At 43.6% G+C, this 23,933-nt stretch overlaps 1 protein-coding gene across 1 annotated transcript; it reads right to left on the bottom strand.

Moving 5' to 3' along the window:
• Window positions 1–2,988: 2,988 nt before the first annotated feature.
• On the bottom strand, window positions 2,989–22,410 carry cdc42ep4b (CDC42 effector protein (Rho GTPase binding) 4b). Its single transcript, XM_047609069.1, has 2 exons — window positions 20,789–22,410; window positions 2,989–6,729 (listed from the first exon to the last, which is right to left on the bottom strand). The coding sequence occupies exon 2, from the start codon at window positions 6,546–6,548 to the stop codon at window positions 5,547–5,549; it is 1,002 nt and encodes a 333-aa protein (XP_047465025.1). The 5' UTR covers window positions 6,549–6,729; window positions 20,789–22,410; the 3' UTR covers window positions 2,989–5,546.
• Between the last annotated feature and the right edge of the window lie 1,523 nt (window positions 22,411–23,933).

Raw genomic sequence — 23,933 nt, 5'->3', positions numbered from 1 at the left:
TCTATTAAAATCACTTTCAGTTTGTGTAAACCTATGTTTTTATGTGAGAAAGGGGATTGTGAAATCATGAATATTGTTATCTCCGGACCTGACAGAGAGATTGCTTTAAGCTTTAAATATTTGCAGAATGTTTTTATTCCAAACACCAGCAATAAAACAGCATCTAAAGTGAAGGAGGAAAGAAAAGACTTTGTTTATCAGTGTATATGACTCAGACTTTTGTTTAAATTACAAAGTCAACTTTACCAGCTTACGATTTAGACATGGTGATGCTTTGGGTTCGCAAACTTATGTAAAATGTCTTTAACTTTGGTATTAAATATCAAATCATACTGTGCTACAATGTGCTATGGATATTATTCTCTCTTCTTGTTGTAACTTCATAAGATCAGGTCAGGTCTTGATACGAAGATACAATACAATATGATAATACATGATACGATACGATACGATAAGATACGATATGATAGGACACGATACGATACGATAAGACATGATACGATATGATAAGACAAGATATGATACGATAAGAAATGATATGATAAGACAGGATACGATACGATACAATACAATACGATACGATGCGATGCGATACCATAAGAAACAATACGTTAGGATATGATAAGAAATTATACGATATAATAAGACATGATACGATACAATAAGATGCAATAAGATAGGACACAATACGATAAGACACAATATGATATAAGAAACGATAACACGATTAGAAACTAAGTGTTATATAAAAATATAAAAAATAGAACAAGGTAAAGCAAAAGAAATCATATACAAGTAAATGTATTAATCTACAAAAAAAAAAAAGAAAAGAAAAAGAAAAAAAAAATGTATGTTCCCTCATAATTATTCCGGTTTATACTTCGAGCATAATAAATAGGTTTCTAATGCTGTACATCTAAGCACAAATCTTTGTCTGATGTCTTTCAGTCTCTTTGATATATAAAAACGGTTTGTCCAGCGGGGATGAAATTATAGCTTTATTATAGCTTTAGAGAGCTCAGTTTAATAAATCCTCCACATCTCTCTACATCCTGTCTGGTTTCATTCATATAAACGTTAGAGCTTAAGGCTCAGGCTCTGCAGGCAGAATGTAGGTTTTTTTTTTTTTTTTTTACAGCAATTAACATTGAACATTGGTGCACAGATTAACTACAATGGTCATTTGCCAAATGTCCAGCTAAACTGTTACATCACATTTAAGTATATAATTAAAAATATATGTATAATAATAATAATCATAAATTTGGATGTGCAGAAAGAATATTTCAGGGAGTTTTGCATTTCCAACAAAATGACGCTAGAGGGCGGTAGTAGTCCAGGTATAAACGAGCATCCGTCAGTGATTTTCTTTTTGTCCTCTTTAACCATTGAAATGCAAACTCTGGTAATCTTTTTTTTTTTTTTTTTTTTTTTGCTATAGCTTGCATTAGACATCTTTACAGAGAGCTGCCGAGGACAAGGGGAAAGCTATTCGTTTTAATGAAACTACACTGAGACTGCTGCTCAGGCACTTTAGAACAGAGATGGAAGAAGAATTAAGTTCCACAGCTACCATCGTTTCTATCTATGTTTAACGCATCACCTGCTATCGCCGCCTCATGTTTGTATCATGTACACACCTCATCCAGGTGGACATATGCAGATTTTAAACATATTCCATCACAAATTAATGTCACTCTGTCCTTAAAATGAACCAAATCAAAGTAAATTTTATTTCTTCAGGAGAACCGCCTTATTGTTGGGTAATGTTCCTCTTTACATATAAAATGATCACATGCGTTGTTCCTAAAATATTGATGTGAAGGGAATTACCCTGATCAGGCATAACATTATGACCACCTACATGATATTGTGTAGGTCTTGCTTTGGCTCATTGGGGAATGCACATGTACCTTCTGAGGATGTACTGTGGTGTCTGGCAACAGAGAGCTGTGAATGGGGACATTTGGGTAACATGGGTTGAGAGGAAGGTCCCACAGACACTTGATCAGTTTGGGATCTAGTGAATTTGGAGGCCAGCTCAACACCTTGTGCTGTTTTTTTTGAGACGTTCCTTACCTTGATCTTGTCTGTGTCAGGCTGAGTGTCATTGCATTGGATGGTACATGTCTAAAACATCCACACGTATGAATGGCAAGATTCAAAAGTTTCCCAACAGAACATTGCGTCGTCACAAGAAGGTCAACGTTATTCACCTCTCCTGTCAGTGGTCATAATATTGTGGCTGATCAGTATATGCGTTTAGTGTACCTCCAAAAAACACGTTGAGGGTTTCTTAAAGGCGTTTCTCCACTCAATTCAATAACAGCTGGTGAGGAGGTTTTAAAGAGAAACATCTGAAACTCACATGACCAGGGTCTGAACACGGAGCTACTCACCCGTTTGTTTTGCTGGCTGAGAACTGACATAAGCATGGTACAACACAAATTGGATTTACGCTTTAAAATAAGAACTGCGATGTCGTCCGTCTGCACAGTTAATTTACTCTTCTCCTCACACCGTGTCCAGCCTCAAAACAAATCTGATCGTCGCAGAGTTCGCCGAACGTTACGAAACTCGAGAACTTTTAAGGATCTTCATCAGCGGAGGCCTGTCACAAATCGATGTCAGGCTGGAGGGTCGGAATCAGCTCACAAGACCGTTCTTCCACCCCGCAACGTGGAATCAGTTTAAAAGAGTTTTTTTTCTTATTTTTTTCCTTTCATTTCAGGGTTATTTGTGCAGAATAATCCAGTCCAAGAGTGTGTTCATTAAACTCTGGATGTAGCTGGAACTCTTTCAGCACCTCCCTCGGTGAAAAATAAAGTCGAGCGAGTGCTACTTCCAAGGTCGCATTTGAATTAAGAGTCCTTCCTATTTTGGAAGTAGAGTGAGGGGGAGCTAGCAGAACCAAAATAATAAATAAATAAGAGCCTGTGAACGAGGCAAGTCGGCGGCGAAAGACTTAAAGAGACGAGGCAGAAACGGTTAAAGATTACCAGCTTTCTCTTTTATTGAAAAATATAGCTGTTATTTCAAAGAAAGGAAAGTGAAGGAGGTGAATATATTAATATACTGTAAAACCAGAATAATGAGGGAGGAAAAGAAAACAATACATACTTGGCATACCACTACAGCCACTGAATAGAAAAAAAAAAATAAAAAAAAAAGTTCTACAGCTGAACTTTGAGACTTTTTTCTTTTTTTTTTTTGCAGTCCTGGTCTTTTTTTTTTTTAGCCGTTCACCCAAACCACTGCCACCAGGGAATGGGAAACTTTACAGGCAAACCTGCGGCAGACAGAATTCACAAATCCTTCTTATGGTTTGCTCTGGCCTGTTTAGGGATGTTTCCCACAGAGAGAAACAACAACAGCCAGAAAGTTAAGACAATTACAAGGAAATATTTCAGCGTATTTCGGCGAATCTGTTCCCACGGTTCCGTTCGCGTCCAACTGCAACAACCCACCGGGGAGACGGATTGTGTGCAATGCGTTAAAACTTGCCGATAACGATTGTTCGTTGTGAGCGTCCATGGCACTAATTATATTTACACTGCTTGATTAAAAGCGACAGCGGATCAGATAAGCGTCCGTTTCGTCTCTACGCGTCAATCTACAGATTTTGGCCCGTACACAGGAAAACGTGAAGGTCTGACTCAAATCATAATCCTTATCTCTATACAGACACAAGTAGAAAATAAACAAAATCCAACATCCTAACCTCGCGCAACAAAAGGTTAACACATACTTGGCAATTTCCCGCAGATTGCTTTTGATTTCGGAACTACCCCCGCCACCTGTCTTTGTAGACGTCGTTCCAGAAAACAACCCGAGGCAGAATGGCACAGCATCCTGATTTTATGTACACCGCCCTGCGTCAGTGCCACGGCAGGAAGAAAAAAAAAAAACAAAAAAACAAGGTCAGACATTAATCGCAGATATGCGAAAGTACATTTCTTTGTGCCTAATTTGGAGCTGAGAGTAGACGACTGAGCGAGGCTGAGTTGTGAAGTCACTGGAACCCGGGCAAAAAAAAAAAAGAAAAAAAAAAAAAGAGGAAAGAAAAATAGAAACAGCCCACCTGTCTGTTCCTGGAGAGGCTCCAGCTGGCTGGAGTCCAATAATCTAGCACATTTAATGAGTAGACTGGGAACGGCCGTATGATTGGTTGATTTAATCATCTGTTCCTACTCTGTGATTTTACTTGTGTGGAGGAGGTGAATATTATCACCTGTGGGGCCAGATCGGGAAGTAGATTCCGTTCCCTCGGACATGCCTGATGCCCATCTATTATCTAACCGTGCTCTTCGCTTCCTTTCTCTGCCCCTCGGGACGCGACTTGACAGACGTCTAAAAAAAGAGGAGGTCTCCCACGGACAGGTCTGTAATATTTCTGTAATTTCACACTAAGCAGCGGCTCAAACTTCAGACTTGTCTTATGTCAATCTCTCCACACACCTCCGAATCCTAGCAACCTCGGTGACGACGCAGAAGCAGCGAGAACACGCAGCGATCGCCACTTCTGTCTCGTTTAAAAAAAAGTCACAGAAAACATACATAAATCTCTTTTGACCGTTCACATTAATTCCGTTTCGATTTTCGGGTGATAATTTGCTCGAGTCCAGAACCTAAGTGCCATGTGGTCAACTTCAACGCGAAGATGACTCACTCTAGTACCATTAAGACTTTTTTTTTTCCTCCTCTCTGTAGAAAGCAAAGATACCATAAGACCTTAAGCAGTGCACATTAAGAATGATTCATCCCTTATGAAAACGAAGGAATAAATATCACAGCTGAACAGAATTTAAAGACTGCAGATGTTCCCCAAAAGAGGCAGCGCCAAAAATAATAAACTACACAACTCTTGACACTTCCAGACACTGTACATACATACAGTGAAGAACAAAATAGCATAAATCACCCCTTAAACTCAGACGTGGACAAAAGTAATCACTACTTTATCGGTTTAGTGTCTATGCCAGAATGGGTAATTGGCAAATTAAGCTCCGTGATCACTCCCACATGCTGGGCTTACAAAGCTATCCCAGTTTCACTTTCCCTCATCCTTCCTAAGAATCCCTACCGCACGTCCGCGTTATCCAACCCAGTTCTCTAATCTCACGGTTGGTTCTTACTTGTTCCTCCTCTTTTTAACGATTAGTATTATGTTCACACCCGACAGTGCTGATTTCTCTTCTTTGTTAGGAGTGGGAGCCAGTTTAGCAGTAATGAGTTCAGAGTTTGATGCTGCAAAAATTGCATCAGCCAACCCCAAACATTTCAGGAGTGCCACTTTTTTGTGAGCCAATCTGTCTAGCGTGCATTTAGCTCACGGTTCCTTGCTACAGCACAGCAAAAAAAAAAAAAAAAAAGGCATACTTGGATTTACCTAAGATGCTGAACATAATGTTCAGATATTATTGCTCTACGGGGAGCTTAAACCAGATGTGGCCCCGTCTGTAAACCCCCTCTCCTGCTTTCCCCAGTTTGTGATGACCTCCCAAAGCGTCCTCCTTTAGTGTCCTTCAAGACTGTTCAAGACTTTTCTACACTCGGATCTCGTCGTCGTCCTCGTCCATGAAGGTGAAATCTCTGTCGTCCTCCCCGCGCGGCGAACTGTACTTTGCGCTGTCCGTGTCCGCGTCGTGGTGGTACTGAGGTTTCTCTTCCGTGACGGAGCCGGAGCTGGACACGGAGCAGCTATCCATGTTGTGGTGGTTGTTGTTGCGGGCGTGCAGCTCCGGGGTGTAGGGATCCATCACGGCCTCGTGCTGGTACATGCGAGGCGGCCGCTCGGGGGCGTGCTCCTCCGCGTCGTCGTCATCTATGTGGGGGATGTGGGAGGGCGACGCGTGGCCCTCGCTGCTCTTTCCTTCCTCGTAGCCGAGGTCGTCCTCCTCCCAGCCCTTTTTCTCCATCACGCTCAAGATGTCCCCGAGCATGGAGGGCCCCAAGTCAATGTGGAAGGACATCATGGACTCTGCGTGCTTCATTCCGCCTCCCTTAGGCATGGACGGAGGCAAATCCGTGAGCTCGCCGAAATTCCGCTCGTCGAACTCCGCATCCAGCGTCGCCATGGCTGCCGCTCCGTTGACCGGCTTGCTCTCGACCTCCGACAGCTTCTTCATGGGGCTCGAGGACACGCTCTTCGGCAGCTGGCTTCCTCTGCTGGTGACCTCGTCGTTCAGGTAAGGCATGGATATAGCGGTTTTCACATACTGGGACGAGCCGGCGGAAGGCGGCATGGTGTTGTACTCGTACTTGTCCGCTCGGTTGACCGACTGAGATCGCTTGCTGCTTCTGAAGGTGCGGGACAGCAGCCCCGGCTTGGGACCTGGCGAGTCCGGCTTTGCTTCCGGCTCCCTGGGAGGCTCCCCGGACCGGGTGCTGAGGAACGACGTGTCCCCGAAAGCGTCGCCGCCTCGGCCAACGTGCATCGTGTGGCGGAAGTCGCCCAGAGGGGCGCTGATCATCTCCGCGGTCAGGTCGACCCGAGACCGCCGCTTTGACTGGCTAGAGTTGTTCACCAGCTGCTTGAGAATAGGCATGATGGCAGTTAGTTATCCACAGATAGAAATCTAAGTAGGATCTGTAGGCGTTCACAGGAGTTGCTTCCAAAGTTCTTTGGCAAACGTAACAGATGTTGTCAAAGCAAGTATAACTCCAGGTGTTTAATGTGTGCAGCCATTCTGGTACTTCAACGCTGGTTTCATTAGCGGTTGAATCAGCCTGCGAAGAAGAAGAAAAGAGAGCATTAAACAGTTGTTCTGTAAACCAAGACCTAGCTACGCAGCTTGGCATGCAGGGTGGAAACACGGAATTCATTTTTATTCTGGTGTAAATGAAACAACCCACTTTAAATGCTTCTCTAAAGAGCTGTATTTATTCATTTCTCATCGCCCACCATCGCATAACTAACTTTGCACTGACCTCCATCAAGGATGGAAACTTTTTGTTGCTAGGGCTTCAAAATGAAGGCTCACTTCAGTGCATCTAAATTTGCAGAGCTTTCAGATGCTGAAGTCTGTAAGGGTGTTACGTAATAGTGAAAAGGGCCTTTCTGGCAAAGTGTTCCTAGCACCTTCTCTTTAATCTTCAAAACAGTGGTAACACCCCTCGTGAAGTTTGCAAAGTAAGCGCCCGTGTAATTTCTTAAAATAAACAAATTCGAAAAAATAATCTCAACAGGCTGCCATTGATTTCAGTTTGTCCGCCGTCACTGCTGTGCTTTACTTCCCATTTAGGCCCCTGACTCTTACATAACCAGCGAGACACAGGATACCGAGGGCTGGAGCAGTTCAAGCTGGCAGGAATAAAAGAAAGAAGAAAAGGAAAAGAATGAAGTGGAACAGCATTTCTTCAGCATGGGTCGACTTACAGCGCAGCTCAAAAACTCCAGATCAGCCACATTCTGTTCTCACACTCTTATCTACCAGGGGATAAAGTGTTTCTACCACTAACTCTCTGTGCAATTCCTCTCTAGTTTTGACATTTAGTCTCTATAGCCTTGAAGGCGACATCTGAGCACCTCCCCGACAGAATACAGTGTTCTGGCTCTTTTTATCTGCATTTTTTACTTAGCGCATATGCATTACCCCCTGTCGGTAAATCTATCAGCTCTGGTATTCCCTAAGTGCTAGATTAAAGGCAGAATGTTCTTTTTTTTCTCCACATGGGTCAGTTTGATCCCGGTCTTGCACTGATTGCCTTTAACCTAATCAGCTGATAGTAAAGAGATTTCGGCACTTAAACGCAAACTGTCCTTGGGTCACCGGTGACTCAAGCTTTGAAACGTGATCTTAAAACCAAATCGCATGGAAAAGAAGTTTAGATCGCCCACTTATGTACTAGCTACAGTGCACTCGCTCCATGTGTTACTGACATTAACAAGGGCTTCATTTGTTTTAGCCAGACAGCAATACCATCATTCTCGGTGGAGCTGAAGCCCACGCTCCAGGCCATTATGCGTACCCCCCCCTCCCCATGAATGAATGGGGGCTTCACTCGACAATATTCCAAAGAAACGTCACCCATGAAAACATTTGCATCTCTCACAAGAACCCATTCAATCGGGAAAGGCAACTGTAGCACTAGAGGGAACAGAGGGCGGTTTGATAAATGATAAAGCCTAGTGCTGTTTTTTTTTTTTTGTTCGCCTCTTTTTTTCCAGACAGATCATCCCCCAAAGAGTTCTGAACTCCACTGCCACGGTTTTATCTTTCATACTCAACAACTTCATTGAGGATTTCGTCAGTAGCTCCCGCACTAATGGGGGGAACGTCCTCTCGAAAAGGCTGAACAAAGAGGAAACGCACTAATAATAGCACTTGAAAAGCGTATTTTCAGGTTTTATTTTAAAAGCCCTTTCAGTTTAAGTTTACACGCTAATACGCGGCAACTGGAATGAGCTTACAGTTACCAAAAGCTATTCAAACAGCAGCTAGATCCCAAATTAGAAGCCTAAAGCCTTAAAGCAAACAAATAAAACCGAACTCCCACTCCAGTAGAAACACTACGCTTATATAAATGTTGTATGATATATCATAAACCATTTATTATTTCACGCTTTGCGCAGTTGATAATTAGTATCGGCTGCACAAAAGGCGACTGAACGTGTGACTGACCCCCGGGGACAACTCCTCGACTCATGTGTTCCTCCCCGCTGCCGAAAGTTTTGTATTTCTCTATGGCAACATCAGAGCAGAGCAATGGCTACCGAGTGGGCTTCCTGTCTCTAAGCCGGCCGGAGACAGGGAGAAAGATTTTATCCCCTACATGGGGAGATCAGCTCATTCAGATGGATTAACCCTTCCTGGTGGCCACATGCAGGGGCAATGAGACAGTGTCATGGTGGGGGGGGGGGTGGGGGGTGCTTTTGATGTACCACGTCACTTGAAGACATTCAATCCCGGCATAAAAGATGTCAGTGGGTTCTCAAATATCAAAAGGTGTGAACCTCACACCTCCAGTCATTCTAGGAAATGGCCCGTTTTATACCTTCGGGAGCCCCTTGGTGTTCGATGAGGAGGAGTTTTAAAGCCCCTCAGGATCATCAAGAACCCATTATTTAAGCCATGACAAAAGATGAAGCGGTGCCTGCCAGCAGTCCTATCATATACAGTTTTAGCCTTTCAGTTCTTTGTAAAAGGTAAGTCACAAAGAACGGCGCTATAAGGTTTCAAAACAACATTCCAGATAGTGTTTTCAGTGTTACGCATATAAAACTGCGGCTGTGTTAAATGTCCTTCCACACTTTGAACAAATCTACCATTGTCTTGGAAGGAAAGAGCGTCCTCTTTACTGATCACTATGCCAATGCTCATAACAATAAAAATGAATAATGGAAATGGAACTTGATTTATCTAGCTCATTTTCCCCAAGGCTGGAAAAGGAACAAATTTTTGTCAGCTTTTATTCGAGGATAATGTGTGATGTAGGTACTCCAGGGTTTGTGGCGTGAGCCGTTTAAAGTCATCAGAACAACATGTTTACCAGGGATCAACATGTTTAGCTGTGATTCCAGTCGGACCTGTCATACCACACATGCTCCCAGACCCGGCTGGGGGCAAAATTTCCCCTCCACCCTTTTTTTGGCAAGCTCACAATGCAGAACTTATTACAGTTATCACCTGCAGCTACCAACGCAAACACAAAACCGCAGCTCAAAATGCTGTCGTGCATTGAGCGAGCGCATTTCTCCACCAGATGTGATAATAATATTATTGGATTTGTTCTCGTGTGGAGAATTATTGCCTCGTCGTCGTGCCAGCCAGCGACAAAGCCTTTATGTAACCGAACCCCAACAGTGCCACATGACTCCGGCGCGAACTGAGACAAGCGGTGACAGGACCATGAATGATTAAGAGCATCTTATGTCACCAGCAGACTCTGATGTGGGCAGAATGACATCACAACAACCAGCGTGCTCATCAGCGTTCGGTCTCACACATGTAATCCAGAGGATCACAGGAGCTCCACAGTCCTCGGTTATCCCACACCACTTTCTCTCCCTCCCCTCTCGTCCAACCACAGCTCGGCTACCGTCAAGTTACACCAATAGGCACATACTGACTTTTTCTTGTTTTTATCTTTGGCTGCATTTAAATATTTAAAAGAGAGGCTGAGATAGAATATGATTTATTCACGAGATGGAAGCTTGTAAATGTGAATGTTACGAGGAAGCAGGCGGAAGGCAAATTACACAACAACACAGATCCAAACTATAGTCTGGCAGGTTACCTTAATATCGCCAGAATCGGAATTCAATAAGAAAAACTGGTTTCTCCAGTTTCTATCTATGACATATGACATTCAGATTGTTTTACATACTATTCCACCGTCAGTCTAAACTGGACAATATTGCATTGTTCGGATATTCTGCCCTTTAGCGAACGTAGTGTTTTCCGATCGAGATGTTGCATTCGTTGGGTTTCAGGAACATATACGGCGCATTCACAGTATACATCTCAACTGCCATATACAAACTAATGAGGAAAGAAGCAAAAAAGCTTGCCAAACAGAAAATCCATGTTCCTAGACTTAAGGGTAACTAACCCAACCTTTAAACTTTATGAAAGACTAGAATATTCAGAAGTTTCGTTGGTATGCAACCTTCATTGTCAATAATTGTATACTTGCAAAAATACAAAAAAATCTAGTCTACTCTAGCGTTAAGAATCTCTGCTGCCTAAGCAGTAGGAAAACCTCTGCTTTGTTTAACCTTGAACTACTCACCATATCCTCCATTGTTTGCTCGTCATTGTTAGCAACATTGATATGCAAATGAATATACAAGTTGGCCAACGCCATCTATGACATTGCTAATCAATGAATCAATGGGGCTGCATAACAATGGTGAAGTTCTTAACTCTGACAGAGAAGATCAGCAAATTTCTACTTTGTCAGGCGCCCAACCTCCAACCCCAACGTCAGATTCCCACGGGGGGAAGGGAGACTCGAAGCGTCAAAAGCAGAACACTGGAACAACGTCATAGTCCATTCAGAATGGTGAAATGCTTGCCAAGGAGAACGACTGTTGAGTCATGCTGGAACAGAAAACAATGCTAAAAAAGTTATAGTTTTGTTTTTGCTTTGTAATTATTATAACTTTTACCAGTCAGGACCCATAACTAAACCAAATACATGCAAGATGTTATTAAGTATGCTAGATAGATGCTAAAGCTGAAGGAATTAGCGAACCCTATCAACTATGTGTGAATCTGATTCGGACTCACATCATGTAGCTGTAGCCTTGGTGTGAGCTCATTAGCAAAGCCTCTATCCCAGATCGCTGTGGTTTTTGTGCCTCAAAGTTTCCTCCAAACTAATCTGCTTACAGTCCTTAACTCACCACAAGGATAATGACTCAACACACCACTAACACCTGAATTAGACGGCACAAACTGCTTCATTATACCATATCCCAAGACTGCAACAAAAGACATTTGATCACAAATAGATTGTCCTTTTTTACTTCATTGCCACCTGTTGCTGAGGGAACCAGCTCATCCTGTTTAGCTTCATATCTTGTCACAAAGCTTTTAGGCAAACCCTGTTTGACAAATGGCAAAAACATCTCAAACGGAAACAGGAGACAGCCTCAACACCCACGTGTGGAGGAATGGATTTCACACAGGTGTAACTGAATGTTACAAAGTGTGATCCCACGGTAAATGGATCGCACCAATGTTCAACAGGCCTGGAATATGCTCTATGTATTTGCATGATATTTCTAAGAAAAAGAGTGAGCATTAACAGTAGATGTTGGACTTTGGCCAGGTGCTTCTTTTGTACTGAGCTGTCAAACGCCTCATTGCCACATAAGTTCATTAATCGACGAAGCTGACTCAGAGTGCTTAAAAGGACAAGGTGTTAAGACTAGGGTTAGGGCATGCGGTAGTGTGGTATTGTAAAATGGATGAGTCTGGTAACATGCAATTTCGATTTCATCATTCATCTGCGAGAAAAACAGATCTTGAGACAATTGGAAATTCCCAGAACCAATCAGAACAATTTTGTTGTAAACAAACTCCACTCAATGACGCTCAGATGACGTTAAGGACTATGTCACTGTTACTCATCTGTCCATCACCATTTAACTCCCGTCCAAACGAAGAGCGACTACAGACCAGATATCCCTCACAAAAATTACACGGTTTGGCTTCCAGGCTAACTTAAAATGTTAATTAGCGAAATGTTTTGTGCCAACAGGCTTGTCCTCACTTAAAAGATGCATAAATTTCAACACTTGGAACTGAAGTGTATGATGTATCTAAAACTCCAGCGTTCAATTCAATTCAATTCAGTTTTATTTATATAGCGCTAATAACAATACAAATCGTTTCCCTCAATAATATCCCGATATGATATTAGAGAAATATATTATAATTGTGCCTGTTGATGATTTGACACCATTATGTCACTTTGTAGCCTGTCAACATGTGCCCTGACAGGAGGTTGCAATAAAACAATAGCGGTAGATGCTGGCGTGAGGAGAGTGCTCAACAAAGATTGTCACGTAAGTTGGCTAAATTTGCAGAACGTGTGCAATTAGAACGTGATTAGATTTTAAGGACGGTGGCTGTAGTGGCAATACAACAGCTTCGAGAAAACTAAAGCAGACTGGACTCGGAGACTCCGAAATGCTACATCTGCAGAACATTAGCAAAACGGAGAAAAACCGTCAAGTTAACGTAAAAATACTTTGGGGTATTTGAGCCACAAAAATATACCTACATCAGCTTGACTCTCGCCCTAGGGCTACAGGCCCTCTGTGTGTGTGTTTTGTGTGTACATTTGAGAGGATCTGGCTCCAGGGCCCCATTGCCACCCAGGCAAAAACAAAAGCGTAGGAGGATTAAGAGCAGCGTTTTCAACGTGAGCAAATAACACCAGCGTGCCTGGGCCGGCCCATCGTGTCACAGAGGGCTCTGGACTGCGAACGCCGCCACGCAAGCAAACCCGTCTGTCCGCTCTGTGCCTGACCCCAAAATCCATCTTCCATTTCTTTCGCTGTGTTTCACGAGCTCCAATTACGGCCCCGGCACATCCTGTAACACAATCACCACGTGACGACGCCGAGTGATATTGTTTTTTAATCCGAAACCCTGATATCCAGAAGCAGGGGACAAGCTTCTAAGCGATTCCTCTGTGTTTCCAGTGAAGCTGGCCTTTTATAAAGCGGTTACTCCTGCATGGTTGGACAAAGCAGGCAAATACTGGGTGGGCTGTCATGCTGTCCTGCAGCCAGAGAGGGAAGCGAAGGATCTTGGCTAAAAACCAGACAGACAGATAATGAACATGTTCCTTGATTACAAAATCAGCCTTTCCCCAAAAAACAAGCCTCCTGAGAGTTTGTATTAGGGAAAAAATGCCCCCTCCCTCCTCTATATGTGAATAATATCTTGAGCAAAAATGAGAGGGGGCACAACCTTTCTCATGTGGAGCAATAATACATCAGGGACTTCTGCAAGAAAGGGAAGGCACAGATGGAGGCACTGAAGAGAAACCCATCCTCAAAGGGGCGGTGGAGGGTGTCACCGCATTGGATTCACTCAGTCATACCGGAACAGTGACAGACGTTCTTTCACCGTGTCCTGCATGAAATGTACCAACACCCTCATTACGCCTACAGTGGAGGGATTGTACTTTACTCTGTGTGTGTGTTTGTGTGTGTGTGTGTGTGCACGCACATGATAGTACATGTCTAATTAATCACCGAAATCCTCTCCATCCGTCTCTGAAAAATAGACAGCATTCACGCCTGGTAGCAGAGGTCAGGATCTGAGCCAAATGGTTGAATTAACCATCCAAAAGCTGCTGGACAATGAAACAAAGCGCAATTTCTACTGAGGATTCCTCCATAAAAGACAGGAAGGGAATACATAAATCTCCGTTGTAGGAAGCATGCCAGCATCGCAGTTGGATAATTTACTGGCCATATTGGTCGCCGCTGTTCCAAAGAGAGACAGAAGTACTGACAAGTTGCTCAGAACGAGACTTCGAGGAAAAGAAAAGTATGCCAAATCATAGAAAAGATAACCCGACGGCACACATCCGCACACAAAAAGAGTGACTGGGAAGATAAGCAACGGTTTTCTGCACTGTGTCAACTTCTCAACGGCTTCTGGCCTTTTTTTTTTCTCTTTCTTTTACTCTCCCCATCAGCTGCCTCCCCGCCGAAAGTCAAACACACAACCTGCCGCCTATAAAGGCCTCGGGCAGAGAGCTCCGACTAACAAGATGAGTTAATAAACCCCCATGGTGCTAACTTTAATGGCACCAACGGCAGCCAACAAAACACTCGCTGACAAAAGAGAGCGCGCAAGGCTCACAAATATGGCCACTTCAGGCTGATAATGGCGGTTTCGCAGTAGAGTCTGGAACTCGTAAACAACTCCTGCACTAGTACCGCTTGATATGCCTGGATCCGCTGCGCCTTTGTTATTGAGATCTCTAGGTGGAAGACACATTTGAGTGATTATGCGTTGAAGTTCTCCCCTAAATCACGCCACAGGAATTTCCAAGTAAACACACAAGGATTGGTTAAAGATGTGTGTATAATAATCTAACAGGATGAATATGAACACGGGAGTTAAGATCATCTCATTAAGCTCCGAGGCCAGTGGTAAAACCATAAGAAGTTAATGTTTGGTCTGGTTTCCAAGAAGAAAAGTTATTTGTTCAGCCTTCCTGCCTAGACACATTTCAAGTTTTGATGATTATTTCTGTTTTATATTCCAGTCAAAGACACTATTGTATAAAGAAAGGGCTTTTTAAAACCTGGCGAAATGAGAAAAGTGGCAAATCGTGAGGCCTTTCCTGTTTATGTTTTTCATGTATCATCGGAATCAGCTTACAAGTGATTCATCTATCTTTTCTATTTGTGTTGTTTTCATCATTTGCCATGCTACTTTAATTTGGTAATCAAACAGCAACTTTGATTTTCGTGCGACGACGAAGCGTGGAGATTTAATTAGCGAAGCGCATGGGCCGCATCAGCGGTGAACTCTTTGTAGGGAACAGTAAGTTTAAAGTCCATCAGCAAGAAGTGCTGTAAATCGGATCAAGGGTTATCGGGAGGGAACGGTCTCTGTTAGGGGCGTCGCAAACATCCATTCTAAAAATAAACGCATGCACACACACACACACACACACACACACACACCCTGTTGGTGTCCAAATGGCAGATGAAATTATTTGGAACTGGGAAACCAGTAATGTCACATAAAGTACAATAGATGTGAAAGAACAAAAACAAAACAGCACAGAGGAAGGCGCTAACCGAACCCTGCTGACACACCCAAATCACATGTACGGTGAGGAAAACGGATACACAAACACTCTAAATCTCTCACAACGCGAGGTTCAAAGGTAACCCACATGACGCCCACTATTTATAGTGATTGCCATTGATTTGAAACACAAAGAGACAAAGCCCCTGTGATCTTATCTAGTATCAAGGTACTGTAACTTCACCTCTGTCCATTCACAGCACAGGACTGCTGACCTGGAAATATCCTCCAGGGGCTCGGGCAGGAAGATGTGCTGGTCTTTAGTCACGAGGAAAACGGCGATTCTCAGAGGATCATCGGACGACCGCGATAAGACCGGACAATAGTTCACGTGGCCGTTCCTATATCCTGAACTAGTTTCCTGGCATGAATTTGTCATCTAGTGGGCACAGGGGTGGCCGCGGCTACGCAAACAGTCCTCCCTTTGTCTTTTCGCGTACGCTCGAGGGAGAAACCACCTGTTTATGTGTCCGTACAGAGTCGCAAAACAAAGAGAGCTCACTGGACTGTAAAAAAAGGCCAAAGCCCGGACCAGGGCTGCCAGCTGCCCACCGCTCGCAACGTCCGTTTATCTATACACGTCCCACGACGGGTCATTGGGGACACTAGTTAAAAAACAAATGCATTCCGATGTAACTGTCCTGCAATAAATCTTAACTCCATGAAGGTGTTAAATGAACAATTAAGAAAGATGTTGATGCAACTGTGTTTTCATTTTGAGGTTTGTGGAACTATTGGACTGGAGTGAGTTGTACTGACGCAACCCAGTAGTCAGTGGGCCAGGATTAAACCAGTGTGTTTTAACGTTACCACAAAATACATCTTCCAGAATGATCATACGGTTGAATTATCACCATTTTGTTTGTTTAGATGTAAACTCCAAATCATACCAGTCATGAAGGGAGATTTAGTGCAGGTTTGTTGATATGATATGACAACAGAGTGTACGTTACCCAGGCAAAGTCAACACACTGTATATTGCACAATCAAATCCTGCTGTGTTCGCAATACTGTTTCAGCGGCTACGGGTTGAGAAGGGAACTTACTGCAATCATACGTGTGGAACTGACGCAAGAGAGTGTAGCCTACACGGGAGTAGCCCTAACCCCAACCCTAACCCTGACACGAGTCCACCGCCTCATTTGCACAACACTGCTGATGTATCTGTTGTGAGCACAGGCCAACAACTGGGAACTTGTCGGTTTTAAATTTGCACCGAGATTTTCAAATCCTCTCCACCGCATAAGGAAACGAAAATGCGTTCAGGGGTTTCTAAGAGTTAGCTTTTCTTTCAAACTGAAGGGAAAACCTAGTGTTTGTCAACTTAGGTCACATTCTCATATTTTTATGTATGACTTGGCCGTGATTAGATTTCACAAGACTGGTTCGCCACAAACAGTGACTCAGCTAAGAATGACTTTGATGGTTTACAGCTTTAACAGGAATTATCTCTCGCATTGAAGTCAGAGCGAAGGAACACGGGAAACAACTTCCTGGAAACCCATGCAGTTTCTGGATCAAGTTTTTTTTTTCCAAAAGCTGTGGGAGGCTTGCATAATTAATTCATTACAAAATGTCTTAGCGCGTACTGGTACCAGTCCGTACCAACAGATATAGGAGCCAAAACAAATGAAGAGAATAACACCCCTTTAACTCAGTGCCACACGTATTAGCATGCCACGTGCCCTCATCAGCAAGTCAAAACTGCTGCAACTGAAACTATGCTATGCGTGACCTCGCCATGCAGGAGGAAAGGATTCCATAAGACATAACTAGGAGAGGTGTGCCAGCTGATGACGGATGCTGATGTTCTGAGGTGTTCTCAGATGAGAATTGCAACCACGGAGGATGCTCTGAAATGTAGGATCAACCCACCACGCCTGCCACGTTCTGCTCCACACCTCACACCTGATGATTATCCAAACAGGTCACGCAGCCTTAAACAGTACTTTAGGACAGGGTAATGCTACAGTGTGTGTATATCAGCAAATATTTATTTGAATTACACGTTAAAGCACCTGTTAAGGAGTTGTCGCGTCGAACTGCTGGCGTCCCAGTGTTTTGGCACTGTAATGACAAACCAGAGAAAAACATCCCGTCGAACCGGCTGTTTTGCTCCGCGTTGGTGGTGCTAAACTTACGGTAACCAAAACAGATACTAATCCGAGCTGCAGGTTGTCAGGTGCATGCGGGCCGTTTGCAAAAAAGAAAGGGAAAGCGGCCTCGTTTTCTCGCAACGGCCTGTTTGCTGGGAACGGGACGGTGAGAGGCCCGAGGTGTCACGGGGCCAGAAATAGCTCAGGTTTCTTTCCGAGTATTACTGAAACCTGAAATGTCCAGGGATTCGTCGGGGGGGAGGTTCACTCAAGAATAAGAGGGACTCCAAACCTCTGTATTCAACCATATGTGTGGTTGATAATGTGTTAGTACGAAACCTATAGTGGTTTACAACCTGGGGATCAGGACACAAATTTGAAAGGGTCACGATCTAAAGTGAGAAAAAAAAAGGTCTGCATTTTGGGGGATGAAGGTTGCAGAAGATCAGTATAGTCAAGTAACATAAGGAAAGCTGCATTGCTCACCCTTCGTGAGGTTTTGGAAGTGGGAATCTCTTTGTTCAAACAGACCTAAAAAGTTGAGCTCCTAATTTTTCTTTTACATTGATGGATGGTTTTCTATTTAACGCGCTTTACTTTTCTGCTCTTCTTTCCCTTCCTTATGAATCAGCAACTAGCCCGAGGACGTAGATATAACGTCGGGGAGTTCGCTTCCATATATAGCCTGCTCAGAAATGAACTCAAAACCCCCTCAGCATGATTTCTCTTCAAAGTCCAAAGATCTCGCTGCTTTCTTTGCAGGCGGGGTGAATCCTGTGATTGTCTGAGACGAAACAACTCTCCCCCGGGAGTTGGACGTGAGCCCCGGGGGTTCCCCGGTGTCAACAGCCCAAATGATAACATGTCGCGCACTTGTGAAGTGATTAATACTTCGCAGGAATCGAGCCGCTTCAGAACGCTTTTCTCATTTTGAATCCAAGAGGCATTCATATATAGCGACGACTAAAAAAAAATACTGGCAAAACGCCCTCTCTGTGCTAATTTTGCTAAACTCCATGATATTTTGTTTTGGTTCAAAATGATGTCTCTTTCAAAATATGTTAACATTTATGATAAAAAATACTCCTCTCTTTTTGTAACAGGCTCCCGTTGAGCTTTGGATGGAAGAAGATGGGCATAAAGCTCACACGTTCCCGGGGCACGGGAAGCTACGAGCCATCGCATCTGATTCCAGTAAACCAATTTATATTCCTTCCCGCGCGCAAACAAACGAAACGTGTACGTGCTCATACATTAAACCCCCGCATAATATGGAAGCCAGACGCGGATAAAACATCAACCCGGCTCCCTCCACGAGGAAATGACTTGCCCTCCACTTAAACTAACTGCACGAGAAACTCCCCGAAGTTAAAGTTTTCATGAGCGCACATGAGTCTAACTGCCTTTTCCCCCAACCCCCACTCCTCCAACACCCTCTTTCTCCCTCTTTCCAATATAAAACTATAATGACCTCAGCGCAGCCGGAGTCGGGAAGGTAGCCAAGTTCCTAGCAACGCAGCGGCGGTAACCTCCAGAGCACGACTCAGATAGCCTGCATCGCAAAAAAAGGCACAGTCAGAGATGACACACACACACACACACATTCTCCTCCCCTCTGACTCTGCAGCGTACACAATAGATCCTGATGGAGAGATATCTGCCTGGCAGCTCTGGAGGAGGTGTACACCAAGGAGCTGAAAGGCCTGAAGTGTGTGCAGTGATGCCCCGGAGTTGTCACCGGAGAAGAAAGGGAGGAAGGCAGGGGGACGCTACAGAAAGTGGCACCGCTGGCGGGACTGTGATCAAACACTCAACCGCGAGCATCATCTTCCTTAATCTATCGCGACGTTACCAGCGCAGGGCGAGTAAGTGAATCATCGAGCAAAATGACAAACACTTGCTGACCTAAGGGTTGTCGTCAGGGTGTGGTTGTGTGTTTGTATGTGTGTGTGTGTGTGTGAGATGGGGTCAGAGTTCAACCGTCGTACAAAGACGACACCAAAGCCAAGCCCATCAGTCAACACGTCCCCCCACCATTGTCCAGGCACGACAGTTTAACAGTTTAAGGGGTTTGATTGCCGCCGATGAGAGAAGAATAATGGAAGCGAGCGTTGTAAAAAAACGGACCCGACGACTTCACGGTCAGACTTTACGGGCGAGCACGCGACCGCGTCCTTCAATTGGAGACTGAGGAACGAGCAGCCCGGGCAGGTACGCAGGCCAGCGTGGCAGTTCTAGGGAAAATCATCGAGGCAGGTGCCAGGTCTGTAAACAAATTTGTGGCGGGCGGGGGTGGAGGGGCGGGGGTGGAGGGGGAGGACGGGGGAAAGTGCCTGTTTCGTTCGGTCCGCTCTTGGTGGATTCCCAGAGATTTAACCGTGCTTTTACTGTGATCCCACTCAGTATTAAAGTTACGTAACTCCTACCGAGGAGGACTGATGCTCAGGAGTCCATCTGCCCCGCTCTGATTAAATCATATCCTGTCCCGTAGCTGAAAATAGTTATTTGGGACGCTTATTTCAGGCTCCACAACCTAGTTTCAACTATCGGATGTCTACAAACTAAATAAACATGCTATTTGAAATATGAGGTTTGCTGATACTCTTAACAAGGATCCCAAATAAGTGATATATTTTTACTTTCGATATATTCGTTAACCAGGCCAACGACTCCTTTAATCTGCTTGTTTGTGGTTTTGGCTTTGACTGGAAAACAGATAATTAAGTAATTTCATAATAAATGAAACAAAGCGGGATTTCTTGCAAAACTGGTGCCCTGTGCCAAAACTGAAATCTAACGCTGGTGTACTCGGAGATCCCTTAAGAGTGGAAATATTTGTTTTTCTTTTTTGAAGGAGTACTGCACAACTTCATGGCCAAGATCCAAATGAATTGTGCAGTTCTAAAGTGTCATTTATGCACCTTAGCCTCCGCAGAAATCAAATCAGGGGGAGTATTCTGTAACTGTGTGGCCAAAAAGGATGTTTCCCTTTTTAATTTAAAAAACAACAACAACAACAACAACAAAAACTTAAGTGGCGATTTTTCATGTTGTTTTGATTGGTGGAGGGACACAGAGGACGCCAGAGGGCTCATTGTTGTGGCTCCATATGGGACACATGAGACTGCCAGGCGCTGATTGTCCACAATCAGATTTGACATTCAAATGAGATGCAGATTTCGCACCGTTGGCTGAACTTCAACCTAAGTCTGTTCCCGGACCCGAAACAGTCTGAAAACTAAATTAAACACTCCGAACAGAGTGGAAGTGGCGTTCACAACTCTCGGGACCAGCTGAAAATTCGTGGAAAACGACGAAACAATGCTGCTCTGTCAACACATGCACAACAACCAAAAAAAAAAAAAAAAAAAAAAACACACACACAGAGAGAAGTGTTACCTGTCTTCGACGTCCACGAAATGGAGAGTTTCGGGGCTATATTCCAGCTTTCCGAGAGCGAGAAGCAATAAATTCGCTTTTAGTTCCCTCGTCAGGAGAGGCAGGAGAGTAGGTGCAGGACGGTCCCAGGACTGGAGCTCCAATGTCCGTTTAGTTGAGTGAGTGTGGCGCACAAAGCGGCCCTCCGCCTCCCCCTGGTGTGGCTGCAGAGCCCCGCCCCCCCGCTGCGATTTAAAGACGCAGAGTCCCATTTATCCACAACAGGCAACAATGGAGAGAACTTCAACTTGATGGGGGCTCAAGAGCCAGCAGTCCACGACTAATGACTGTGAAATAAGATCTCCAGGCTTCGGAGTTCAGAGAGAAGCACACATCAGCAGAAAGGTAAAAAAAAGAAAAAAGAAAAAGAAGGAATATTTAATATTTATTTCCCACTTGTGGATCTGTGGGTTAGAATCAGCAGCTTAGAATGAGGACAGTGCTAGGAAGACTCTGCCTAATGAGTGTAAAATGAGATCTCAAGAGAGTTCAGAGAGAAGCACACATCACCAGGAAGGTTTAAAAAAAAAAGAAAAAGAAAGAAAAGAAAAACGAATATTTCAATATTTATTACCCACTTGTAAATCTGTAGTCTAGACTGGAGTCGCCTTGCAGTAGCTGGTTAGCTTAGCATAAAGAAAGTGCAAGGGAAACTCTGACAAGAGCCATAACAGCTGCCTAACGACTGTATAATGAGATCTCAAGACAGCTCAGAGAGAAGCATTCATCAGCAGGAAGGTTAAAAAACGAAGAAGGAATATTTCAATATTTATTTCTCCATGGATAGATCTGTGGGCTAGAACCAATAGGTGGTTAGCATGGCATAATAAAAGTGCTAGGAAAACCCTGACAAGAGTCATAATGAAATACCATCTCAAAGAGGAAGTTAAAAAAAATAATAAAGGAATATTTCAGTATTTATTTCCCAGTAGCAGATCTGTGGGCTGGACCCAGGAGCTGGTTAGCTTAGCATGAAGAAAGTGCTTGGAAAGACCCTTGCTCTGAAAAGGGTCATAACATCTGCCGAAGGAGTGAAGTAAGATCTCAAGACAGTTCAGAGAGAAATACACATCAGCAGGAAGCCTAAAAAAATTGAAGGATAAATATTTACTTCCACTTGTAAATCTGGTCTTGAGACGCCTAGCAGTAACTGGTTACCTTAGCGTAAAGAAAGTGCTAAGCAAGCTCTGACAACAGTGATAATATTTACCTTGCTTTGATAGAGAAAATTAATCACTAATGTATTTGTTTATCTAAGAAAATCAGACAATATTACATATCCCTGCTATTTGTGAGGCGCAAAAGTGAGCACAGATGCAGGGTTACAAGTTAATTTCAAGGCCAAATCAGAGTTCACTGAAATGTTGAAGGACCGAAAACAAGCAGTTCATGTGAAGAAACCCACCATCACATCCAAACTGTACGATGACGACTGCTTAGCAGTTACTGGAAATGCTGAGTTGCCGTTATTGCTCAACAACACAATTCTGACGGACACAAATACCTTCGTGTTTAGTGTGAGTCATGTTTAAATGATATTAAAACTGTGTAAATGAAGGGATGCACGTATGCTTCCACAGGCGGACTCACCGCCACTCATATGTACTCATCTGATCTTGAAGTAGCAAGCGGTTGGGAAAAATCAGGCCGTGGTTAGATGACGACCGTACTGAGCTTCAAAACCACTTTTCAGGAAACCTATGTGTGATGACATTAAAGGTTCATTCATCTCAATATAGATTTTATGACCCAGAAACAGCCGAGCCAAGAAATAGCCTGGCCCCATTAAACCACGACTCATTACACTTTTTGAGGTGCTGGTAGGCAGATTTGTTGACTTTGAAAAAAAGTCAGGAATGATATTGTCCCCAGTCTTTGTCTTTGTGCTAAGGTCATATTTACACGATAAAGAGATTATAACAGAATCGATTAATAATTTCACTGTGGATAAAAAAGGAAATCACTCCAAAGATCATAAGCAACCCCACAATATAGCTTAATACATTAATACAGCAAAATCACAAAGTACCTGATGTTATATAAAGGTGCTCTATTGATTTTAATGATATTACATTTCAGAAATATGCAGTTGGTGCAAGTGTAGATTCAGGATAATGTTACTGTGACTTATTTGCAACAGTAAAGGAATGTACTGAAATTTAACCCATCACTATAGATAAACATGCAGAAATACACATTTATATCTCCACTAACTCATGACTGCCATGAGGTAAATCAGGCCATCCATAAACTACAGTGGTGACTGCGTAGTCACAACATTCATATGGTCTGCAGGTGTGAACTTTAACTCCAGTTACGCCTACCTGTCTGTCAAAACCAGACTCGCCCACCTGGAAACATCATTAGGTCTCATATTATTTCACGACGAGCCAATTAGTGGCGCAGAAGTTTTATGTGATACTTGGTTTGGGTCTCTCAGAACTTCAGTGAGGGAAGGAAGGAACATGGCACTTTGATGGCCCACCTTGAAGTGGGCCCCTTATTCAATTATTACTTCCTTGTGTGGCGTTGTTATATGCTGCATATAGTGGTCTGCAAAGGCTACAGTAAACAGAGTGATGGTATGCTGTCAGCCAGCACAGAAATAATTGTGAGCTCTCCGAGTTACGTCTCAATTTTGAGTTTCGTCAGATTGTCAAGGATGCTTGTTCCGCCGCACAATAGAAGCTAGTGTCTGCACTGCTGGAGGAGCGAGGGCGGCTGGGGCGAAGGGACTCGCTAACATGGCAGAGGCCATTTCTGTACCTTTTCCCATAATGAACATTAAGTCAGAAACCAATTTAAGCCTCCAAACAGTACATTATAAAGGCATTCATGAACGGCACAGAGGGAACATCCTATTTCTCAAATTAGTATCCTTTCTCCAACTGCCTGTATATTCTCTTCAGATCCCCAAACCACCCTTAGTGAAGCTCACAAATGAGGCAATTAAATTCAGGGTTTCGAACTCCTTTGAACTACACCTTCTGTCTGAATCCTTTAATATCCCAACTGTGGGCTCTCAAAGCTCATCAGGGCTATTTAGTACCTTGGGCTCCCATTTTAACAGGGACCACCGGCTCACTCTTTTCTCTGTCAGTCATTT

The sequence above is a fragment of the Mugil cephalus genome, chromosome 16 (genome assembly GCF_022458985.1).
Source record: "Mugil cephalus isolate CIBA_MC_2020 chromosome 16, CIBA_Mcephalus_1.1, whole genome shotgun sequence".
Classification (NCBI taxonomy): domain Eukaryota; kingdom Metazoa; phylum Chordata; class Actinopteri; order Mugiliformes; family Mugilidae; genus Mugil; species Mugil cephalus.
Note: the sequence above shows the minus strand (reverse complement) of the source record. Positions and strands in the feature narration are given on the sequence as shown.

Excerpts from the sequence above, each read along its gene's own strand:
- cdc42ep4b (XM_047609069.1), bottom strand. The coding sequence starts at position 6,548 with ATGCCTATTCTCAAGCAGCTGGTGAACAACTCTAGCCAGTCAAAGCGG.